The 18,813-nt window shown below is 42.6% G+C and overlaps 1 protein-coding gene across 1 annotated transcript in view; it reads left to right on the forward strand.

Annotated features, from left to right (window-relative positions):
• The first annotated feature begins 1,217 nt into the window (after positions 1-1,217).
• The window catches only part of abr (ABR activator of RhoGEF and GTPase), a 258,788-nt gene continuing 241,192 nt past the window's right edge, over positions 1,218-18,813 (forward strand). Inside the window, exon 1 of the mRNA XM_063204117.1 lies at positions 1,218-2,586. Coding sequence (XP_063060187.1) covers positions 1,779-2,586 — 808 coding nt within the window. The 5' untranslated portion in view covers positions 1,218-1,778. The remainder of the gene's footprint in view (positions 2,587-18,813) is intronic.

The following is an 18,813-nucleotide window of genomic DNA, read 5'->3' on the forward strand; positions in this document are numbered from 1 at the left end:
TCACTTCTCATCATCTCACAGCATCTTGCAAAGTGCTGTTATTGGGTACTCGGGCGTGTGGTCAAAAATCATAGAAGGAGTGGAACCAGCCCAAAATACATAAATTAAGTATGGATCTGATTGATTGGTATGCGGGTCGACACAGGCTCAGAGCCTACCCATGGCAATATTACAGAATTATACTTTTGCATGGAGAAATTAGCCTATATTTGAATAGATTTTGAAGTGATGTTGAATCCTTAGGGTTTCATTAGGCCTACTTCAGATAAGCCCAATGCAACAAGTTTCGTTCACATTGTCTTTTCTTCCTAGGTTCCCCACTGTGTACACTTGCTGATGACGGGAGATCTCATTGATCTTGGGTTATTAACTGCACACAATAATAACATCTCTCTCTCTCTCTCTCTCTCTCTCTCTCTCTCTCTCTCTCTCTCTCTCTCTCTCCCTCTCTCTCTCTCTCTCTCTCGCGTGCGCACGCACGCACGCACACACAGCCACACACACAGCCACTGATAGCTTTGACTGGGCCTGGGACAAAGACATCTGAAAGGGCCCAAATCAATACAATGTAATGAGGATCCAATTCTTAGCCCCCTCTCTCCCTGGGCCCAGGACAAGTGACCCTTTTGCCACCTCTGCCGGCTTCCCTGCACAGTGTGCGTGCACACACACACACACACACTGCTGCTGAGCAACATATTCTTTAGCATACTGATTAGAGAGCATACCAGTGAAACCTAAGCTTACTGTCCAAAGCTTTCGGAGAGGGACTTGAAATACTTCTCATATCAGAGAGCACACAAATGTGCGTGCGTGCGTGCACACACACACACACACACACACACACACACACACACACACACACACACACACACACACAAATGCTTTCACATTGACACTGTACTGTTCACTCTCTCACCATCGTATTGGACCTATCATCCATCGCCAGCCCCATCATGATACCCATATCAGATGTGTTATGTTCTCTCTCTGGCAGCCGGCAGTTAGTGAGAAGTGGAATTAGATGACAGCTGATGAAGGTCTATTGAGTTTCTAAGCAGAGCTACAGTAATGGTATAGTCAGGTAGGTTTAGCAAGAATGTCCCAACACAATGTAATGGTTGCTTGCTATTTGTCTGAACATATTGTAACTCATACAATCATGTTGTTGGTTGGCACGTTGGTTTATTTTGTTACATTGACCATGCAACGGCAAAGGCTACTGCTAGGCGTGGGTGGACTATTATAGCCCCAAAGTCTCAAAACAAGTGCCAAACATGAGGGCATGCCATCAGACACTGAAGCTGACAATTCACATGGAATGTATAGGCTACAAGTAAAGAAGAAGACATGCATATTCCACGTTTGTTTTGTTTAAAAGCCCGCCTCCCAACTGTTAACTACGTGCGTAAAACCGGTCTAACGTTGGATTCACCCACAGCGTGTAAACAACTACTGTACAACTGTGCTTTCTTCAATAAAGTAAAGGCATGTAATTGGTCTTGCACCCTCTGACGTCAGCCTTTGCAGTGTGGCGGAAGCTGTGAGATCTTTCAGAGAAACTACGCCGTTGCGGTGTGGTTGTTGAGCAGGCGCTTCAGCGAAGTAGTTTGTCCCAATGGAAGTGTCAGTGCTTAAAGGTAATAAAAAACTGCAATTTAGAACTGGATTTTCACACATCAAGTGAAACAATCTTCGTCTACATCTTTGTGTTGCTCCTCCCGTGTTATTGAAGACACATTGTTGCTGGTCATTTCGGAACTGTTTCACTTGCCACAATGTGGGAACAAGAAGAGTTCGAAAAACACTGGAAGAAGGAATTTCCCGACGGGGAAGTGCCTAGGATGAACCTGGAGTCAGTGGAGGACATCGAGTCAGAACTTCAAAACTGTAAAGCGAATCTGAGAAAACTGCAGCAGCAACTTGCCCAGGAGAAATTCAAGGTGATTTTCCTGGAGACGACTCTGGCCAGGACTAAAAAAAGTTGGGACAAAGAAAGGTGGGACCGCGCGGACGTCAAGTTGGCTCCCGATACCAAGACGTCAGAGTCTTTCGAGAAGAGACAACAAAATCTGGATCAGGATGTCGAAGTTAAAGACAAGGAGCGCCCAGTCCCGCCTGCGAAAGATCCAATGATAAATAAACGTGGCGAAGATCCCGTGCGTATTTCTTTCACTCGAGATACGCCTGCGAAGCCAGGTAAACCCATCCCACCTCCACGTAAAAACTTAAGTGCCAAGAAACCCTTTGTACCTGCACCTAGTCCACACCAGGTGGTCGACGGTAGCTGTGTCAGCCGTACCGAGGAGAAGCACCCCGAAGGAGGAGGGGGTAACAGTGATCATGAGTTTGAAGATGCAGGGTTGAACCATAACTTTGTCTCGAGGAACCTCGTCAACCCCAGCGCGCGAGACTCCCAGAAACCGAATCTTCACAGAGATGCCCTTCGCCCGTTCCGTCTGAGCAGGGAGTTGGACTCCAGTGATGAGGGCAGGCTGTCACCTCTGGGCATCCAGGTGACAGGAGGCTCCGGGCGCAGCACACCAGACAGGCGCAGCGACGGCTATCTGAGTTCGGATTCAGGTGGTAAGTTTCATTGTTTTTTTGTTTGTGTTTTTTTTTTTTTGGGGGGGGGGGGGGGGGGGGGGGGGGGGGGGGGGGGGGTGGGGGGGGGGGGGGGGGGGGGGGGGGGGGGGGGGGGGGGGGGGGGGGGGGGGGGGAGATTTGCCTTGTGATTGTTTTTGACTATTGCGTGCATCAACCAAGTGATTTCAAGATGTCATTCAACTCTGCTTGGAGCTGAAGGGCGGCAATATGAACTTCTCCAGTCTGTGCATATCTTGTGACACAGACCCACGTGTTTGTGTGTCCTCTTCCTTCAGTCTGTCACAGGTGCCGTTAGTCATCTTGCTTTAGAGAAGTTCACTCCGACATGAAGAAGCTTTTGGACTAACTTGCTCGCATTCACGTCCGTGCTGTTGCAGAATAGGACACACTCCAACATGGCGACGTTATACTGCAGGAAATCACTGACCATAATTACTTCTTCTCCTGGAGTAAATCATCTGTGCCACTGAGCTCATTGGTTAAAGCTTTACATGAATGAGGCTATTGTAAATTCATGCAGCCTTGAGTAGGAGTGTATACAGTATTGTCTAATGGCAGTACTGGAGTTGTTATGCTATGTCATATTATGTCATGTTATGTTATTGGAGCTGCATCAGCAGGCCATGTGTGGTTGTAGATGAATCAGATGATCATACATTTCACGTAGCCTAGCCTAAATATAGATTATTATGAAAAAAAATGCATACATCAATCAGTGACATATTTTGGTACGTTTGTTTGGATTAAGATATTTCTCAGTGTCACAGTGATTGGTTTTATCCAGGAGATTTAGGAGGATGCCCTCAAAAGCCTTGGCACATGCACCGTGCCAGCGAGTAAAGCGAATGAAAGTGAATGTGAGCAAGAGAAAGAATTTGCAACATCCATTAGGCATCTGGGGAGAGTGCCAGACTAAACTAGTGGTTAGTTTGCAGTTTAATTTGCAGTAACAGCAGTTGTCCCTGGCAGCGGCATATGCTGCATGTGCAGCAGTCTTTCCCAACCTTTTTCAGGCCGAGGACCACTTTGTTCCAATTTAATTTTTTTTGTTTTTCAGGGACCTCACAAGGGCTTGCTACAAGTTTAAGCCACTGCACATTAATTGCTTGTTGTTTTATATATAAAATATGGGCCTGTCATATTGTAGTGAAAGAACAAAATAATATATATTTAGGTTTATATAATGTTACATATAACCTACTAGCTTGTCTTGTAGTATAGAAATCCCCAAGGAAACACTTGAGGCATCTCGTGAACCACTAGTGGTCCTCGGACCACACTTTGAGAACCACTAGCGGCCTTGACTGGCATCTTCCTGTGCAGTCAAGGGGGTGTGCCGTCACGCAGCTAGGTGCATGCCAGCCGTGGGCATGCGGTTTCAGTGGTTTTGAAAGAGTGTGTGTACTGTGTAGGCAGGAGGCTCAGTAGTGGTGTCAACAATGATCGATTCGGCGATGCAATCCAATGCGGGGCATGGACGATCCAGAATCGATCTGGCAAGTTCCAGAATCGATCCGGCAATTTTTTAAAGTTTCAATTACTTCCATGGATATTTCGGGAGCAAATCAATGTTAAATTAAATAAAAAGCACTTCAAAGCATTGCAAAACAGATACAGACTGATACAGAAAACAGACAATAAATTGTTGCTCAGTATCTGACTACTTGTATTGTCTCATCATGACTGATTAAACATTTGCTTTGCTTTCAGTAGAAATGTAATGCATTGCAATGCATTGTAGAATTGAATCGGATCGGATCGCATAGAATCGAATTGAATTGAATCACTACCTCCCGAATCATGATCGAATCGGATCGTGAGGGCAGTGCCAATCCACACTACTAAGGCACAGTATAACATCTTAGCTGAGCTGAAGGTGAACTTTCTTGTTTTTGAAAAAAAATAGGTGCACGTGAAGGGCTGAAAGACCATCTGTGAAAAGTGTGAGAGTGTACCTCATATCTGTGTTTTCTCGTCTCTGCATCTGTCTGCCTCTGTCTCTCTTTCCTCTCTTTCTTTCTTTCTCTCTCTCTCTCACCGGTATCAGTGATGTCACTAAGGGCCTCTGTTTTATTTTACGCCTTAATTTGTTTAGATTTATCCTTTGTTTTTACCAGGATAGTAAGTCATTATAGCAAGGAAGGAGGCATTAAACTACCTGTAACAGAGGACCACAATATAGAATGCACATTATTTCAGTATTACGTATAACATTCACTGGCTTCTGTGGCCAACCTCCTGTATTTATCCTTGTATGGGAGACAGAGTTTGAAAATACATGCATGAGTTTAACATCAGAGTTTCCTCTTAAAGGGGTATGCCACTATTTTGGGGCTTAATAAAGTTAAAATCGTTGGCTGGGGTTTATAAAGGTGGTAAAGTGTCTTATTTTTCATGTTAAGCGTTGTCTTGCTTTAAGACAAGTTAAAAGATGGAATATGTCGCTAAGCTAGTGAAAGTCAATGTATCCGTGTAGCATTGTAGCATGCTACACGGATACATTGACTTTCACTAGCTTAGCGACATATTCCCTCTTTTAACCTGTCTTAAAGCAAGACAACGGCTTACATGAAAAATAAGACACTTTACCACCTTTATAAACCCCAGCCAACGATTTTAACTGTATTAAGCCCCAAAATAGTGGCATACCCCTTTAATACTGTGTTCAATTATTAAAGCCACTGGACTTTCTGTCAATGTGAGAAGGGTTTCTAAAAGGCAAATGAATACCTATAGATACCTTTGTTTGACTGTTCCTGAAATGGCAATTGTCCAGTTACAAGAACTTCCCATAATCAGACAAAATATGACGTACATTATTTACACATATTTGCATTTAGAACTCCAGGCATTTTGCTTTGTCTGTATGCCCACGTGTGGTTAGAAACGAGGGATGAAATTCTCTTGGGTCTTCCTAATTGGAATCAACTTTTTTGTTCAGAAAAAGAGTCATTATGGACCTCTGCTGCAATGGTGCATTTTACTGACACCACTGTTTTGTGGTTTACACATCATATGGAGACTGGCCTAGATAACAAGTATAACGTATAACAATATAGTAGAATTATAAACACATAAATAGATATGGATATTGAATGTGATCTTTTTGTAGACAGGCTTTTGTTGTCACATTCTTCAGGTTACCATTGATGTAGAACTGAAACTTGACCCAATTTCCTCAGAGGGTATAATTGTTAGTCCCCTGAAAGGTCTTTTTTGCCACTGTTGGTTTCAGTTTGCCATTTGCTTGAATGATGGCTTGTTCACATTGAAAGGGCAGGTTGTTGTGAGCAGCCACACATCCCCCAGACGTTTTTGCAAGTGCTACATAGTGTGTGCATGGGTCACCTTGCAAGGTGTGTGTGTGTGTGTGTGTGTGTGTGTGTGTGTGTGTGTGTGTGTGTGTGTGTGTGTGTGTGTGTGTGTGTGTGTGTGTGTGTGTGTGTGTGTGTGTGTGTGTGTGTGTGTGTGTGTGTGTGTGTGTGTGTGTGTGTGTGTGTGTGTGTGTGTGTGTGTGTGCGTGTGCGTGCTCTCTGATATGAGATAAGTATTTTAAGTCCCTCTCCGAAAGCTTTGGACAGTAAGCTTAGGTTTCACTGGTATGTGCTCTAAACAGTGTGCTAAAGAATATGTTGCTCAGCAGCAATGTAAGGTTCTAGACAAGCAGTACACACATACACACTGCATTTCACTCTGTAGAACTTTCATCCCTCCAGAGCATTCCATTCACGCTGATGTGACCAGCACCTCTCAAGGTTAAACACAGTCTTAAAGAAGGCCTGTGAAGATTCCTATTCAAGTGAACTTTATCCAAAGTAAGCAGTTTAGATCAAGGATGTCAAACTCAGGCCCGTGGGACACGTTTTATTTGCCCCTCGACCTCATTTCAAATGTCCACTACAATTGGCCCCCACATGCAGCATTAATTCAAAGAAAATCTGACTTGCAAATTTGTAAATATTTCTGCATCATATGAATTTTGAGTGAGTTCAGACTAGTGTAACATACTAGCATATATATAGTATATCTATTGAAGTATGTGATGGTATAAGTTTCTATGTTGGCAATGAACATTTGTGCCTACCTTTATGTCTACTGTATGCACAATTTCAGTGCATTTTTAAATGAATTTGGCCCCCGACTTCATCCCAGATTTTGATTTTGGCCCGCTGTGAATTTGAGTTTGACACCCTTTGTTTAAGCTGCTCTAAGATGTCGTCCTATTGCTCATAAGTTAACGCTTGGCACTCTATAAGAACACTGCACCCTGTTTATATATTATCTAGGGGGGCCGTTTCTTGCAGTCCATCCGTTTAGTGATAGGGCTGTTTTTCGTTCAGGAAGGGTTTTTTTGCTGGCTTGCAAGCGTGCCAGAGCATCTGTTGCACGTCAGACAGCAGGGTGTCAGCAGCTCGGCAGCAGGGGCGAGACCAGAGTAGAGCAGACGCAGGATGTGCAACTCCGTGCCGGTCTGACACATTTCCTCCTCCATGCCTCATTAGACAAGCCTGACTTCATATGGTGAAGTAACCTCTGCTAACCACGCTGCCCCACATTACATTGGTGAAGGGCGATTCTCAGGAGATGTCATTAACCTACCGAATCATTACAACAAAACACACGTCGGCGCAAAGGGGTCACTTGTCCCGGGCCCAGGGAGAGAGAGGGGGCAGAATTGGATCCTCTTTACATTGTATTGATTGGGGCCATTTCAGATGTCTTTGTCCCGCGCCCAGTCAAAGCTGTCAGTGTGTGTGTGTCTGTGTGTGTGTGTGTGTGTGTGTGTGTGTCTGTGTCTGTGTGTGTGTGTGTGTCTGTGTCTGTGTGTGTGTTGTTCGTGTGAGTGTGCGTGTGTTGTCCATTTGTGCAGTCTCATAGAGCAACCTGTGCTGCATCAGATAAATGGAGTAAGTGGTTCAGTGCTGCCACTGCTGGTTAAGTGGTTCAGTGCCCCCATAATACACAGTGTAAAGCAAAGAGGGGGTGGGGGTTATTGCAGAGAGAGTTGTACAAGTTCAGGCTGTCTTTGTGTGTGACTACATTACTCAGTGTGTCCTGTATCGCAGGAATCACATATTTTCTCACTCCGCGTAGTGCTTGTAGACATACTTCATCTCATGCCCAGGAGAACTAGGGCCTGTCCAGGCCCATCCCTGTGGATCCAGTTTTGTTTGGTGGGAACAGACAACTGTCTTCCTGCCAAACTTGTAGTATATGTGTGGGACTGGCGGAGGACGTGTGTGCGTGCGTGCGTGTGTGCGTGCGTGCGTGCGTGCGTGCGTGCGTGCGTGCGTGCGTGCGTGCGTGTGTGTGTGCGTGTGTGTTGATGGGGTGCTAGTGACTTAAATATATGTGTCAGCTCATATTGTTATGAATAGACCCAGTGTTCACGTTGAGCCAAGTGCATTTGCAATTATAATACCTGCACTAATTTGTAATTTACCTTCAAAGCTCAGGCTCTCACCTTTGTACTGATTTGACATCTAAGGCATATGCAGAGGTAGACGGAGGCAAGTGACTTCCTTCCTAGGTGAAAAAAACCCATCTTGCAGTGGTGTCTACCTTGACCTCAGCCTGATGTGTGTGCGCATGTAAAGATTGTCATGCATCCAGGTCAGGTTATTTAGACTTTCTTCTTTTTGGAACTTGATAGACATTTGGACGATATGCCTTGATGTCAAATCTTCACATGGGCTATAAAGGATGTTGTTCCACATCCGTGGTTGTATCACATACAGTGAGTCCAATATGTATTTGATCCCTTGCTGATTTTGCCGGTTTGCCCACTAATAAAGACATGATCAGTCTATAAATTTATGATAATATGTATTCAAACATGGAGAGACAGAATATCAAAAATAAATTCCAGAAAATAACTTAAAATAATATATTTTAATTTATTTGTATTTAATTTAGGCCAATAAGTATTTGACCCCTCTAGCTAAAGAGTATAAAGTGCTTTGTGGCAAAGCCCTAGTTGTCTAGCACTGAGGTTAGATGCTTCTAGTTGCTTCTAGATGCTGCTTTTGGTTAATGACAATGTTTGTGCATATATTAGAAAATATTTTTGCCCATTTTTCTTTGCACATTATCTCTAAAACATTAATAGTTTGTGGCTGTAGCTTGGCAAATGGGAGGTTCAGTTCTCTCCATAGAATTACTATAGGGTTAATATTTGGAGACTGTCTAGGCCACTTCAGGACTTTAATATGCTTCTTATTGAGCCACTCCTTTGTTGCATTGACTGTATGTTGTGTATTATTGTCATGTTGGGAGATCCAAAAATGGCCCACCCTTCAGTGTAGTGGTGGAGGGAAGGACGTTTGCACATTACATGTCTCCCTCCATTCATTCATTGACGATGCAAAGTTGTCCTGTGCCTTGGCCAGACAAACACCCTCAAACCATAATGATACCACTTTCATGCATGATGGTGAGGAGGGTGTTCTTGGGATCATAGACAGCAGTACTCTTTCTCAAAACACATTGAATTGTGATAATGCCAAACAGCTTGATTTTGGTTTCATCTGACTACAGCACCTCCTTATCATATCCTAAACCAGTCTGATGTCTGTTGGCAAACCCACAGTGGGACTGCGCAGGTTCCTTCTGAAGTAGAGGTACCATGTGTGCACTACAGGATTTTAAACCTCTGTGGCATTAAGTGCTACCAGTAGTTTTATCAGTGATTTTGGTCCCAGTAGCTTTGATATCATTGCCTAGTTCATCCCGTACAGCTCTAGGGTGATTTCTTTCTGTTCTCATGATTATCAAATCCCTACAAAAGGTCAAATCTTGTATAGAACCCCTGACAGGCTGATGGATAGTCATTTTGGATTCCTCACATTTTGGAAGAAATGCATCAACAGCTGGGTCATTAATACCCAGTCTCTTTCTTGTGGCTTTGCAGTCCATTTAATCTTTGTTCAGGTCTAAAATCGTGTCCCTGATATCATTTGACCACTCTTTGGTCTTTCCCATGCTGTTGAGGTTGGAGTGTGACTGATTCACTCATACTATGGACTGATTCTGCTGATTCAATGTGTATTTTATGCATGTTAGTATGTACAGGTGTGTTTAATTCAGATGACAAGTTGATCGGAAGTGCCCATCGGGTCTGTGGGCCCGGAACTGTAATCAGTTGGCAGGGGATCAAATACTTATTTTGCTCGATGAAATGGAAATAAATTAATATATATTCTCTTCAGTTAATTTCTGGATTTTCTTTTTGATATTCTGTCTCTCCATATTAGAATACATATTATCATAACATTTATTGACTGATCATGTCTTTTTTAGTAGGCAAACCAACAAAATCAGCAAGGGATCAAATACATATTGGACTCACTGTAGAAGGAACTTTGGCAGTTCTGGTTGATATGGAAGGGAACATCGATAGATAGTAAATAGTTCTCTAGACCCCTTTCGTCATTCTTCAGTACTTAAACATGACTTGGATCTATTGACCTTGTTTCTCTCTTCCTCTGCATGCTTTTGTACTTGTGCCTGTCCTGTACAAAGAAGGCTTTACAAAGAGTAACATTTTTATGAGAATGTTGTGTTGTGAGCAAATACAGGATATGGTGAACTTCATTTGACACTTAAGATGACACATGAAAGACATGCGGGCAGATGTCATAGGGTATACTTCAGTCCATAATACCTTATTAGTTCATTTCCCATTTTGTGTTTTGCATCGAGATAGAAAGTAATATGAATGTATCCCATGGCATTGTTTGACTTTTTTTAATCTGCACAATCATGTACAGCTGAGAGTGCAGGTGATCAGAATGAAAATGATCAGCAGAGAATGCAGGTTTTTACAGCCATTCACCTACAAAGTGGATTCCAAAAAAGTTGAGAGTGAGACACTTGAAACTGTCCTCTGATTACAGAATGGAAAATATTTCATCCTTTTTTTAAACCATGGAGTCAGTCACCCTCCAGGTTACGCAGAAGACGAATATTTCAGCTGGCTTTAGTGGTCAGTGTTTATGATGGTAAGGGGGTGCAGTAGTGACTTGATTATTGTCTTCTTACTCACGTGGCACGTTAAAATGAATGCTGAATGATTACAGATTTTAAACAGCATACAGCTACCAAGGCATTATATTTTGGAGCACAGCCTTTAGTTATTGCCCCATAATGATGGAAAATTGCATTCTCTACAATGTTCCCACAGTGACGTTCCATCATAAGAGTGAACAGGTGATAAAATGGCCAGCTTGCAGTCAGGATATGCCATGTATTAAACATAACACAAAGAAAACAAGATGAAGAACACACCTCCCAGCTGCTGAAATCATGTATTGCACAGACAATCTTAGTCTTATCCTACATTAAAGCATTTTATTGGCCCTGTCCCAACTTTTTTGGGAATTGTTGCAAGGTTGACATTAATGAGTACATATTTTCCCCAAAACAATAATTCTACTTGACTTTAACAACTGATATGTTGTCTTTGCACAATGCTCTATCTTATCAACGGATTGAATGTTTTGAAAATGAAAGCATTTTGATTTTATTCACAAAATACCAAGTGTCCCAACTTTTTTGGAATCCGCTTTGTACAGTCTCACAGCCCAGGGGATATACTGTGGTATGCTATAGTTTCTGACAGATCTGGTTTCATTAGTTATCTCTAGATAGTTACCAGTATCTAGTTACCCAGTAATCCAAAGGTTATTATAAAACTGTGAGTTTAACAGCTCGAAATGGCATTTATTCTGGCACACACACAGGTTGTATCTTGCTCTGGGTGTATTACTCATTTACAACCTGGTTTAGGTGTCCAGTGGTGTGGTAGGACTGAACATTATAGTGAAAGACCTCCTATTTTCTAGCAAAACAAAGCAAGATGATTGGTCTGATGTTAAATTTGACCATGGCTGTTTTGGACTGAGCCATGGCACATGCTCTAGATTCATTTTGTGTTATGATGCATCAAAAGTGAACCTTTTATATTTTGAACATTTTAGCAATTAAAAAGAGTGTCTGGCCAGACCCCACATCAGACGTGGGCTACCTTCAGCAACGTTGTTTGGATATCTTCAGCTATTTTGTTTCTAGTAACTCCTGCTGGGAAGGTACAGAAAGGGGTGGGAGTGGGAGTCTATTTGCTACAAGTGAACTTTCCCAGGCTTGTCACTTAACCTCAAACTTGTCTCAGGGTCCTGTTCATTAACCTGTGAAAACCACTGAGGGGTGACTCACAAATTTCCGTTATGTCTTTAAGTTTCAGTGTGTTCATGTCTGTGAAGACCCAGATTCTGTCATCTAGAAGAAGAAATTACTTTCACCTTGATCTTTTTTTTTGTTAAACAAGTTTGGAGACCTTACATCCAAATGTTTTATTCAGTTCTGTCCTGGTGAGGGGTCTTGTGTTAATGGTGATTCATGGAAACCATACCACATGATGAGGGCTGTGTTCCACAGCTCAGACCTTCATTGGTCTTCACTGGCCTTCATTGGTTTTCCAACATCAGAACCGTACAATGTTGTAATGACAAGGCAGAAAAGGGCTTAGAACACTGTGCAAACAATGCTACTCAGGTACTCATCTGTACCGGGTGAAGTGTACGTCTCAAAATTAAAGGTCTTTAAATATTTTTTTCTCAAATCTCAGAGTCTATCTGCTTTTTCCTGTTATTTGATTGTTGTTATAATGACTTTTAATGTCTGTTATTTGTTATTTAGTGTTCGTACCTCCATCTGCAGTGATTGTGCAAGGTTTACCTCAACACCTAAGTAACAGTTAAAGCGGCCTTGATGAGGCTCCGTGTCAAGATTTTGTGTTGTGAATCTCATTTTGAATATTGTGTAATAATCTTTTTTTTCTGTGGGGTTTCATATCATATAGCACTGCTCATCTCACTAGCAGTGATGAGACTGACATGTCTCTGATAAAGTTAACCCCGCTTCACCCCACTTGACTTAAAAATGTTCCGCAACAAAAAACTCTTGGAAGAATTCGTTTTCATTATAGAGTAGGTTACAGAAAGCTCTTGTTGTTATCCTCCTTATCTGTGAGTTTTGTAATGGTCCTCTTGACCTATTTTTCTAGAGAGTTTGGTTTCACAAGTTTGTGTTGCAAAAATCATGCAGACGTTTTGCCGTGAAATCACTGTTGCAATCTGACAATGCTTCCTTTTAACAAGAAACAACTACTGTGCTCAGAGGTATGTACAGTAATTTAGGCAAAAATGTCCACCCAGATATGACACACACACACACACACACACACACACACACACACACACACACACACACACACACACACACACACACACACACACACACACACACACACACACACACACACACACACACACACACACACACACACTTAGACTTTTTTATTGTCCATTAAACTTACATGAAAATGATATTTCTCTTTGGTGGTGGCATACAGTAAAGACACACAAAGACAAGCACACATCACAGTCAACATAATGAATAAATATATATGTGTATAAAACACACACACACACACACACACACACACACACACACACACACACACACACACACACACACACACACACACACACACACACACACACACACACACACACATTCCTTTGCCACTTAATGTTTCACGCTGCACACACATGCTCCCCTCCCACTGGTCTCCTTTAGATTGCACAACTCAGTTCCTGACTGCCTGTTGAGGGCTGCCATGGTGACTGGTGAATAGGGGGCAGGATATGCTGACCAATATGCTCTTTCTTGCAGTGTTTCCTCCAGTAGTTTATACTGCTTGTTAAAAAAACATAGCCTTTGCACACCCTCTAGTTGGGCAGGTGTGTTGGATATTACACCAGTGAGGTCATCATTGAAATGTAAGAAAGGTCTTTGACACTGTCCATTCCACCAAGTAATTCAAATACAGTGTTTGGGTCCTCCAACTGAGCCAAGCTTTTTGACAGATTCTTGATTAGATCCTCTGAAAATAAAAAAAAGATTTTGTATTGAGAACCAAACTTCTAAAGTTGCTTTACAAAAAATGTGTGATGTGTTTGTTTTGTCACATTTATATTACGTTATATTACATTCCACATACATTTATATGAAACTGCACAACATATTCTATCATCTCCAGTTATGTTAGTCACATGTCTGTGATACTGGCCATCATCCACCCACCCACCTCGACTGACAACTGCTCTGCGGGAAACACTAGACAGGTTTGACTTCCTGCCTCACTAGGGCCTTATGGTTACAACTGTGCCTGCTCACTCGCTCGCACCACACTGAGGTGAAGAAACGGGTGGGATTTTGATCTTCATAGGTCAACTCACGTCAGAAGGCTGGATTAGTCATAAATAATCTTTTCATCAAACTTCCCCACTCCATCTTCTATGGTTACCGTGTCACAGATATAGAACTGAAACTACAATAAAATGTAATTGCAAAAAAAATGGGAAAATAAAATCTATAAAATCACTAAAATAAAATCTATTGTACATGGGTCTTTCTCTCATCTCTTGTAACCATTTTGTTCCCCTTTTGCCTTAACCTCCAGTTGAATTGCAATAGTTTATCCAGATATTGCAGATTTGATTTCCTTCCTCGTTCCCTACAGATGTACTGACTACTATACCGTTTCCATTTGAAAGTTAGTGCAGTCTTTTCTTTTGTTTGTATAGCATTTACTCAAGCATTGCTCAGCGGTACCAGTTTTGTGCATCTGTTTGTATATTGGGGAGACGGAGTCAGCCTGAAGTGTGTGTGTGTGTGTGTGTGTGTGTGTCTGTGTCTGTTTGTGTGTGTGTGTGTGTCTGTGTCTGTTTGTGTGTGTGTGTCTGTGTCTGTGTGTGTCTGTGTGTGTCTGGGCGTGTGTCTGTGTGTGTCTGGGCGTGTGTCTGTGTGTGTCTGGGCGTGTGTCTGTGTCTGTGCGTGTGTCATGAGTATGTACAGTAAGTGTGAATGTCATGGTTCTGTAAACTCTCCTCAGAGTTTAAACGGCAGGCTACTCACAAGCAAAACAAACTTCCAGCTCAGTCTTTTCTGGTAAATCACACGTCACTGTGGACAGTATGGTCTATTAGCATTATTGAAAGTAGGCGTCGATGACGAAACAAAAAAATCTGGCTGCTTACATTTTATGACTCCAGTCTTGGACAAAGGTCAGTACAGAGCTGAATGTCATGAAAGCCAGGGGACGCTGTAAAGAACAGCTCCTGTGTTCCAGACTCGTATTTCAGTGTCACGCCAAGCACACAAATGGCATTCCCAGAGCACTGTCTGTCTCTCCTCGCACTAAGAAACACAGTTTTGCGTACACACCGACCGACCTCCTCTGTAACATATTGTGCTAGAGGCTGTCTTGAGAGAGACTGTGCTTCAATGCTGCCTCCAGGGGTTGTGTGTGCATACTAGAGGCTGCCTTAACAAGCTGTATTAAAGGTTGTCTTTAGGGACTGTTTTGAGGGTGTGTGTGTGTGTGTGTGCATACCAGCTGCCTTTACAAGAGCTGTCTTTGGAGGCTGTCTTTTACCAGCTGTATTTAAAGTCTTTAGAAGCTGTGATTTTAGAGGCTGTTTCGAGGGGCTGTGTGCATACCAGGCTGTCTTCAGAAGCTGTATCTAATGGGCGTCTTCAGAGGCTGCCTCTAGGGGCTGCTGTGTGCATAGAGGCTGCCCGTGCTGCATTCCATTTGTTTTCTTCTGTGGCTCGGCATTTTCACTTCCTCGTCTGGACCAGGTGAAATGGGGAACAAACAGCCCTGTGCTGTGCTTTGCAGCGTTAGCACTTAAGCTGTCAGGGTTTTATATAACACATCAGGGTGCCAGAAGGACCCACTGATGAGTTAAAAGAGGCAATAAATCTCACCTCCTCTCTTCTCTTTTTACTTCTTTATTTTTTTGTTTAGTCTTTCCTTCCGTGATTATCACTTTTTTCATGTTCGCTCTGCAGCTTTTGCCTTATATCCTCTCTCTCTCTCTCTCTCTCTCTCTCTCTCTCTCTCTCTCTCTCTCTCTCTCTCTCTCTCTCTCTCTCTCTCTCTCTCTCTCTCTCTCTCTCTCTCTCTCTCTCTCTCTCTCTCTCCCCATTTCCTGTTATGTGTGTGTACTGATTCAGGTGTGGTATAACAGAAGGTGTTGTGTGCCTGGTAAAGGGAAAAATGTAGCCCACTTCCAGCACTTTTGTACCACATAGCCCTTGTTACCACAGGCTCCTATAATGACCTCTGAACTTAAACGACGAAGATTAACAAAACAAAAGCTATTAATTAATACATCACATTTTTAAATGGCTTCATTTATATTGCATCATTGTCATGTACAGTAAGTTGCTTATCATATTGACTTGTATTACTGCTGAGTTGGATGTCTGAATATTTTCAAAATGCCCTTTGGTAGCTCAGCATTGTGTTTTGGGGGGCTCAGACGTCAGGTGGTACAACCTCAGCCAAAGCCCATAAATTAATTTGTAATTGGTAATTAATGTACCGTACTGCAATGAATATGCTTCTTAGATAAAATAAACAACATTTAATCCATAGAAACGTGTCATAGTTGTGGTTGCACCTCCCTGACACTACTAAAATGGCATTGACCCTGACAACAATTTAGAACCTTTGTGGGGTGAATGTGGAAATGTAATTGCTTAGTTAAATGGTTGTGGTCCTTCTCACCCCATTCTGCACATTTGCTACTAGCCTGCAGTGGCATAGGCCGAAAGGTCAAGCTGTGCTAACTATGGAGTATTAGGTTCATGTCCTGTGGTGTGACTGCTCTTATAGAAGGAAAGAAGTTTTTTTATAAATAAAAACACATATTAAGATTAAAAGCGGGCCCTGCCGTGGCCAACCGGTAGGGTACGCGGCCAACCCGGGTTTGATCCCGGCCCGGGTCCTTTGCCGACCCCTCCCCATCTCTCTCCCCATTCGCTTCCTGTCCACCTCTCAAAATGCCCTGTCGTCAATAAAGTCTTAAAAGACCAAAAAAAAAGATTAAAAGCAATATCATTACCTAGTTAGCATGAGCGTCGAGGTCAGTCATGTATACAAAAGGATTAAAATGGCCTCAATGCAGTGAATGTCTTGTGGTGCGTGTTACTACTCCTCGAAGGCAGCATTATTTTCCCTCCAATTTCAATTCCAGCCTATGCATGCCACATGCTGCCATCTTCTTCAGCCAAAACAATAGGCTGAGTCATAGAGCTAATACTCCATAGTTGGCACAGCTTGACCTTTCGGCCTGAGTGACGCATCTCTCTCACAGATGTGACCCTCTGTTCACACTCACCCCCTCCCCATCTTCTCCTCTCCTCCTACCCACCTCCTCTACTCACCCCCTCTTCTCTCATCCTGACTCTCTGCCTAAAGTCCTCTCCTCTCCTCTCCACAGTCTGCCTCCTCTCCTCTCCTCTCCTCTGTTTACACTCCTCCCCTCTCCTCTCCTCTCCTGCCCCCCCCCCCCTTCCGCCTACACACCTCTTTTGTCCATTATCGTCCCTCAAGAGGAGGGCAATTTGACTCATCTTTAGAAGAGGGTGCTGATGGGACACATCAACAGCCCTGCCTGTGTGAATCGGCTTGAATCATAGCCATGACCTGTGAATCAGTGTGTAGATTGGGATTGTTCACAAAGCACTGGACACAACCCTTGTTAGATCTCAGGCTCAACTGCCTTCTTTCAATACAGTGTGCTCTCAGAGGTTGGTTATGTTGTTTATCAAGGCAGTGTCAATCAAGTATGGTGACTAGTATTGGGTTGCACACAAAGCAGAGGACTGGGTTAAGTCATTTTGACAATGTAGTGCCAAGCAGCATGGTGACTAAGTTGATCGCTGCTCTGGTGTTGGCGTTTATCATACATTTGCTGCTACACATGTGACGATCATGGGTTCAACTCCTATTTGTGATAATGTGTCTCATATTGGGTCAAACACTGTAATAATGTCACATGTGACGGGCAACAGCTGAAAGGATCATTGGCATCATCAAAGGATCGTTGGCATCATATGGTGACATACAGTGGTGCTCATATGTTTACATACCTCAGCAGAATATAGGCCTATGCTTTCTTGGCGATTTCTCAAAAAATATGAAGGATTACACAAAACCTTTTTTTTCACTCATTGCTAGTGACTAGCTTAAGATATTTATTAGCAATATTCTGTGTTTACTCTTTCAAAAGCATGATCACAACCCAAACTACCCAAATGACCCTGTTCAAAAATTTACATACCCTAGTTTCTGATGCTGAATATGGCCCTGTTTAACATCAGGGACCGCTCTAAATTGTTTGTGGTAGTTGTGGATAAGGCTCTTAATGTTCTCAGTTGACAAAACAGCACATTCTTCCTGGCAGAATGGTTGTTTCCTATAATATCTTTGGGTGTCTTGCTGGAACCTCACATTTGAGGTTTCCCCTGAGTGGCTGAATGATGTTGAGATCAGGAGAGTGAGACGGTCGCTCAAAAACGTCATTTTATTCTTTCTGAAGCTAATGACGGGTTGATTTGGCTTTCTGTGCTGAAATATTGTCATGTTGGCATGTCCAAACAATGGACCATGTGCAGTTTCAAGGCTGATGAGTGTCAAGTTTCCTCCAGTATTTTTCACAGGGCAATGTATTCATCATTCTGTGAGTATGGACCAAAAGTGTAGTGCATTTGTAACTCAAATGTCCCCATGACATCAGTGATCCATAACCATGTTTCACAGAAGGGATGGTGTAACTTTCATCATAGGCTCCGTTGACTGTTCTCCAAATCGTACTCTTAATAGTGGATGAAAAAAGTTCCATATTGATCTCATTTTTCCAAATGACTTTGTCACAGGCATTTTGATGCTTCTCACTATGCTATTTGGTGTATCATATGCAAAATAACATGTTTGCATTTTTGTAGTAATGGCTTTCTCCTGGCAACCCCCAACAGCCCATCTTTCCTCAAGTGCCTCTTTCCTGTACAGTTTTAAAAAAAAAATTCATGTTGTCCTATATTTCACCTGAAGTTATTTTTTGGTTGTCCTATGCCTCCTGAACAATTTCCCTTACAATGATCATTGCAATGCAATGATTCCCTCGCCCATTGGCTTGATTCCAACCAAACTCCTCATATTGCATTTCTGAATTGAAATTCCAACGGTGCCAACATGACAATATTTCGACACAGAAAGCCAAATCAACCCGTCATTAGCTTCAGAAAGAATAAAATGAAGGTTTTTGAGTAACTATCTCACTCTCCTGATCT

The sequence above is a fragment of the Engraulis encrasicolus genome, chromosome 7 (genome assembly GCF_034702125.1).
Source record: "Engraulis encrasicolus isolate BLACKSEA-1 chromosome 7, IST_EnEncr_1.0, whole genome shotgun sequence".
Taxonomy (NCBI): Eukaryota; Metazoa; Chordata; class Actinopteri; order Clupeiformes; family Engraulidae; genus Engraulis; species Engraulis encrasicolus.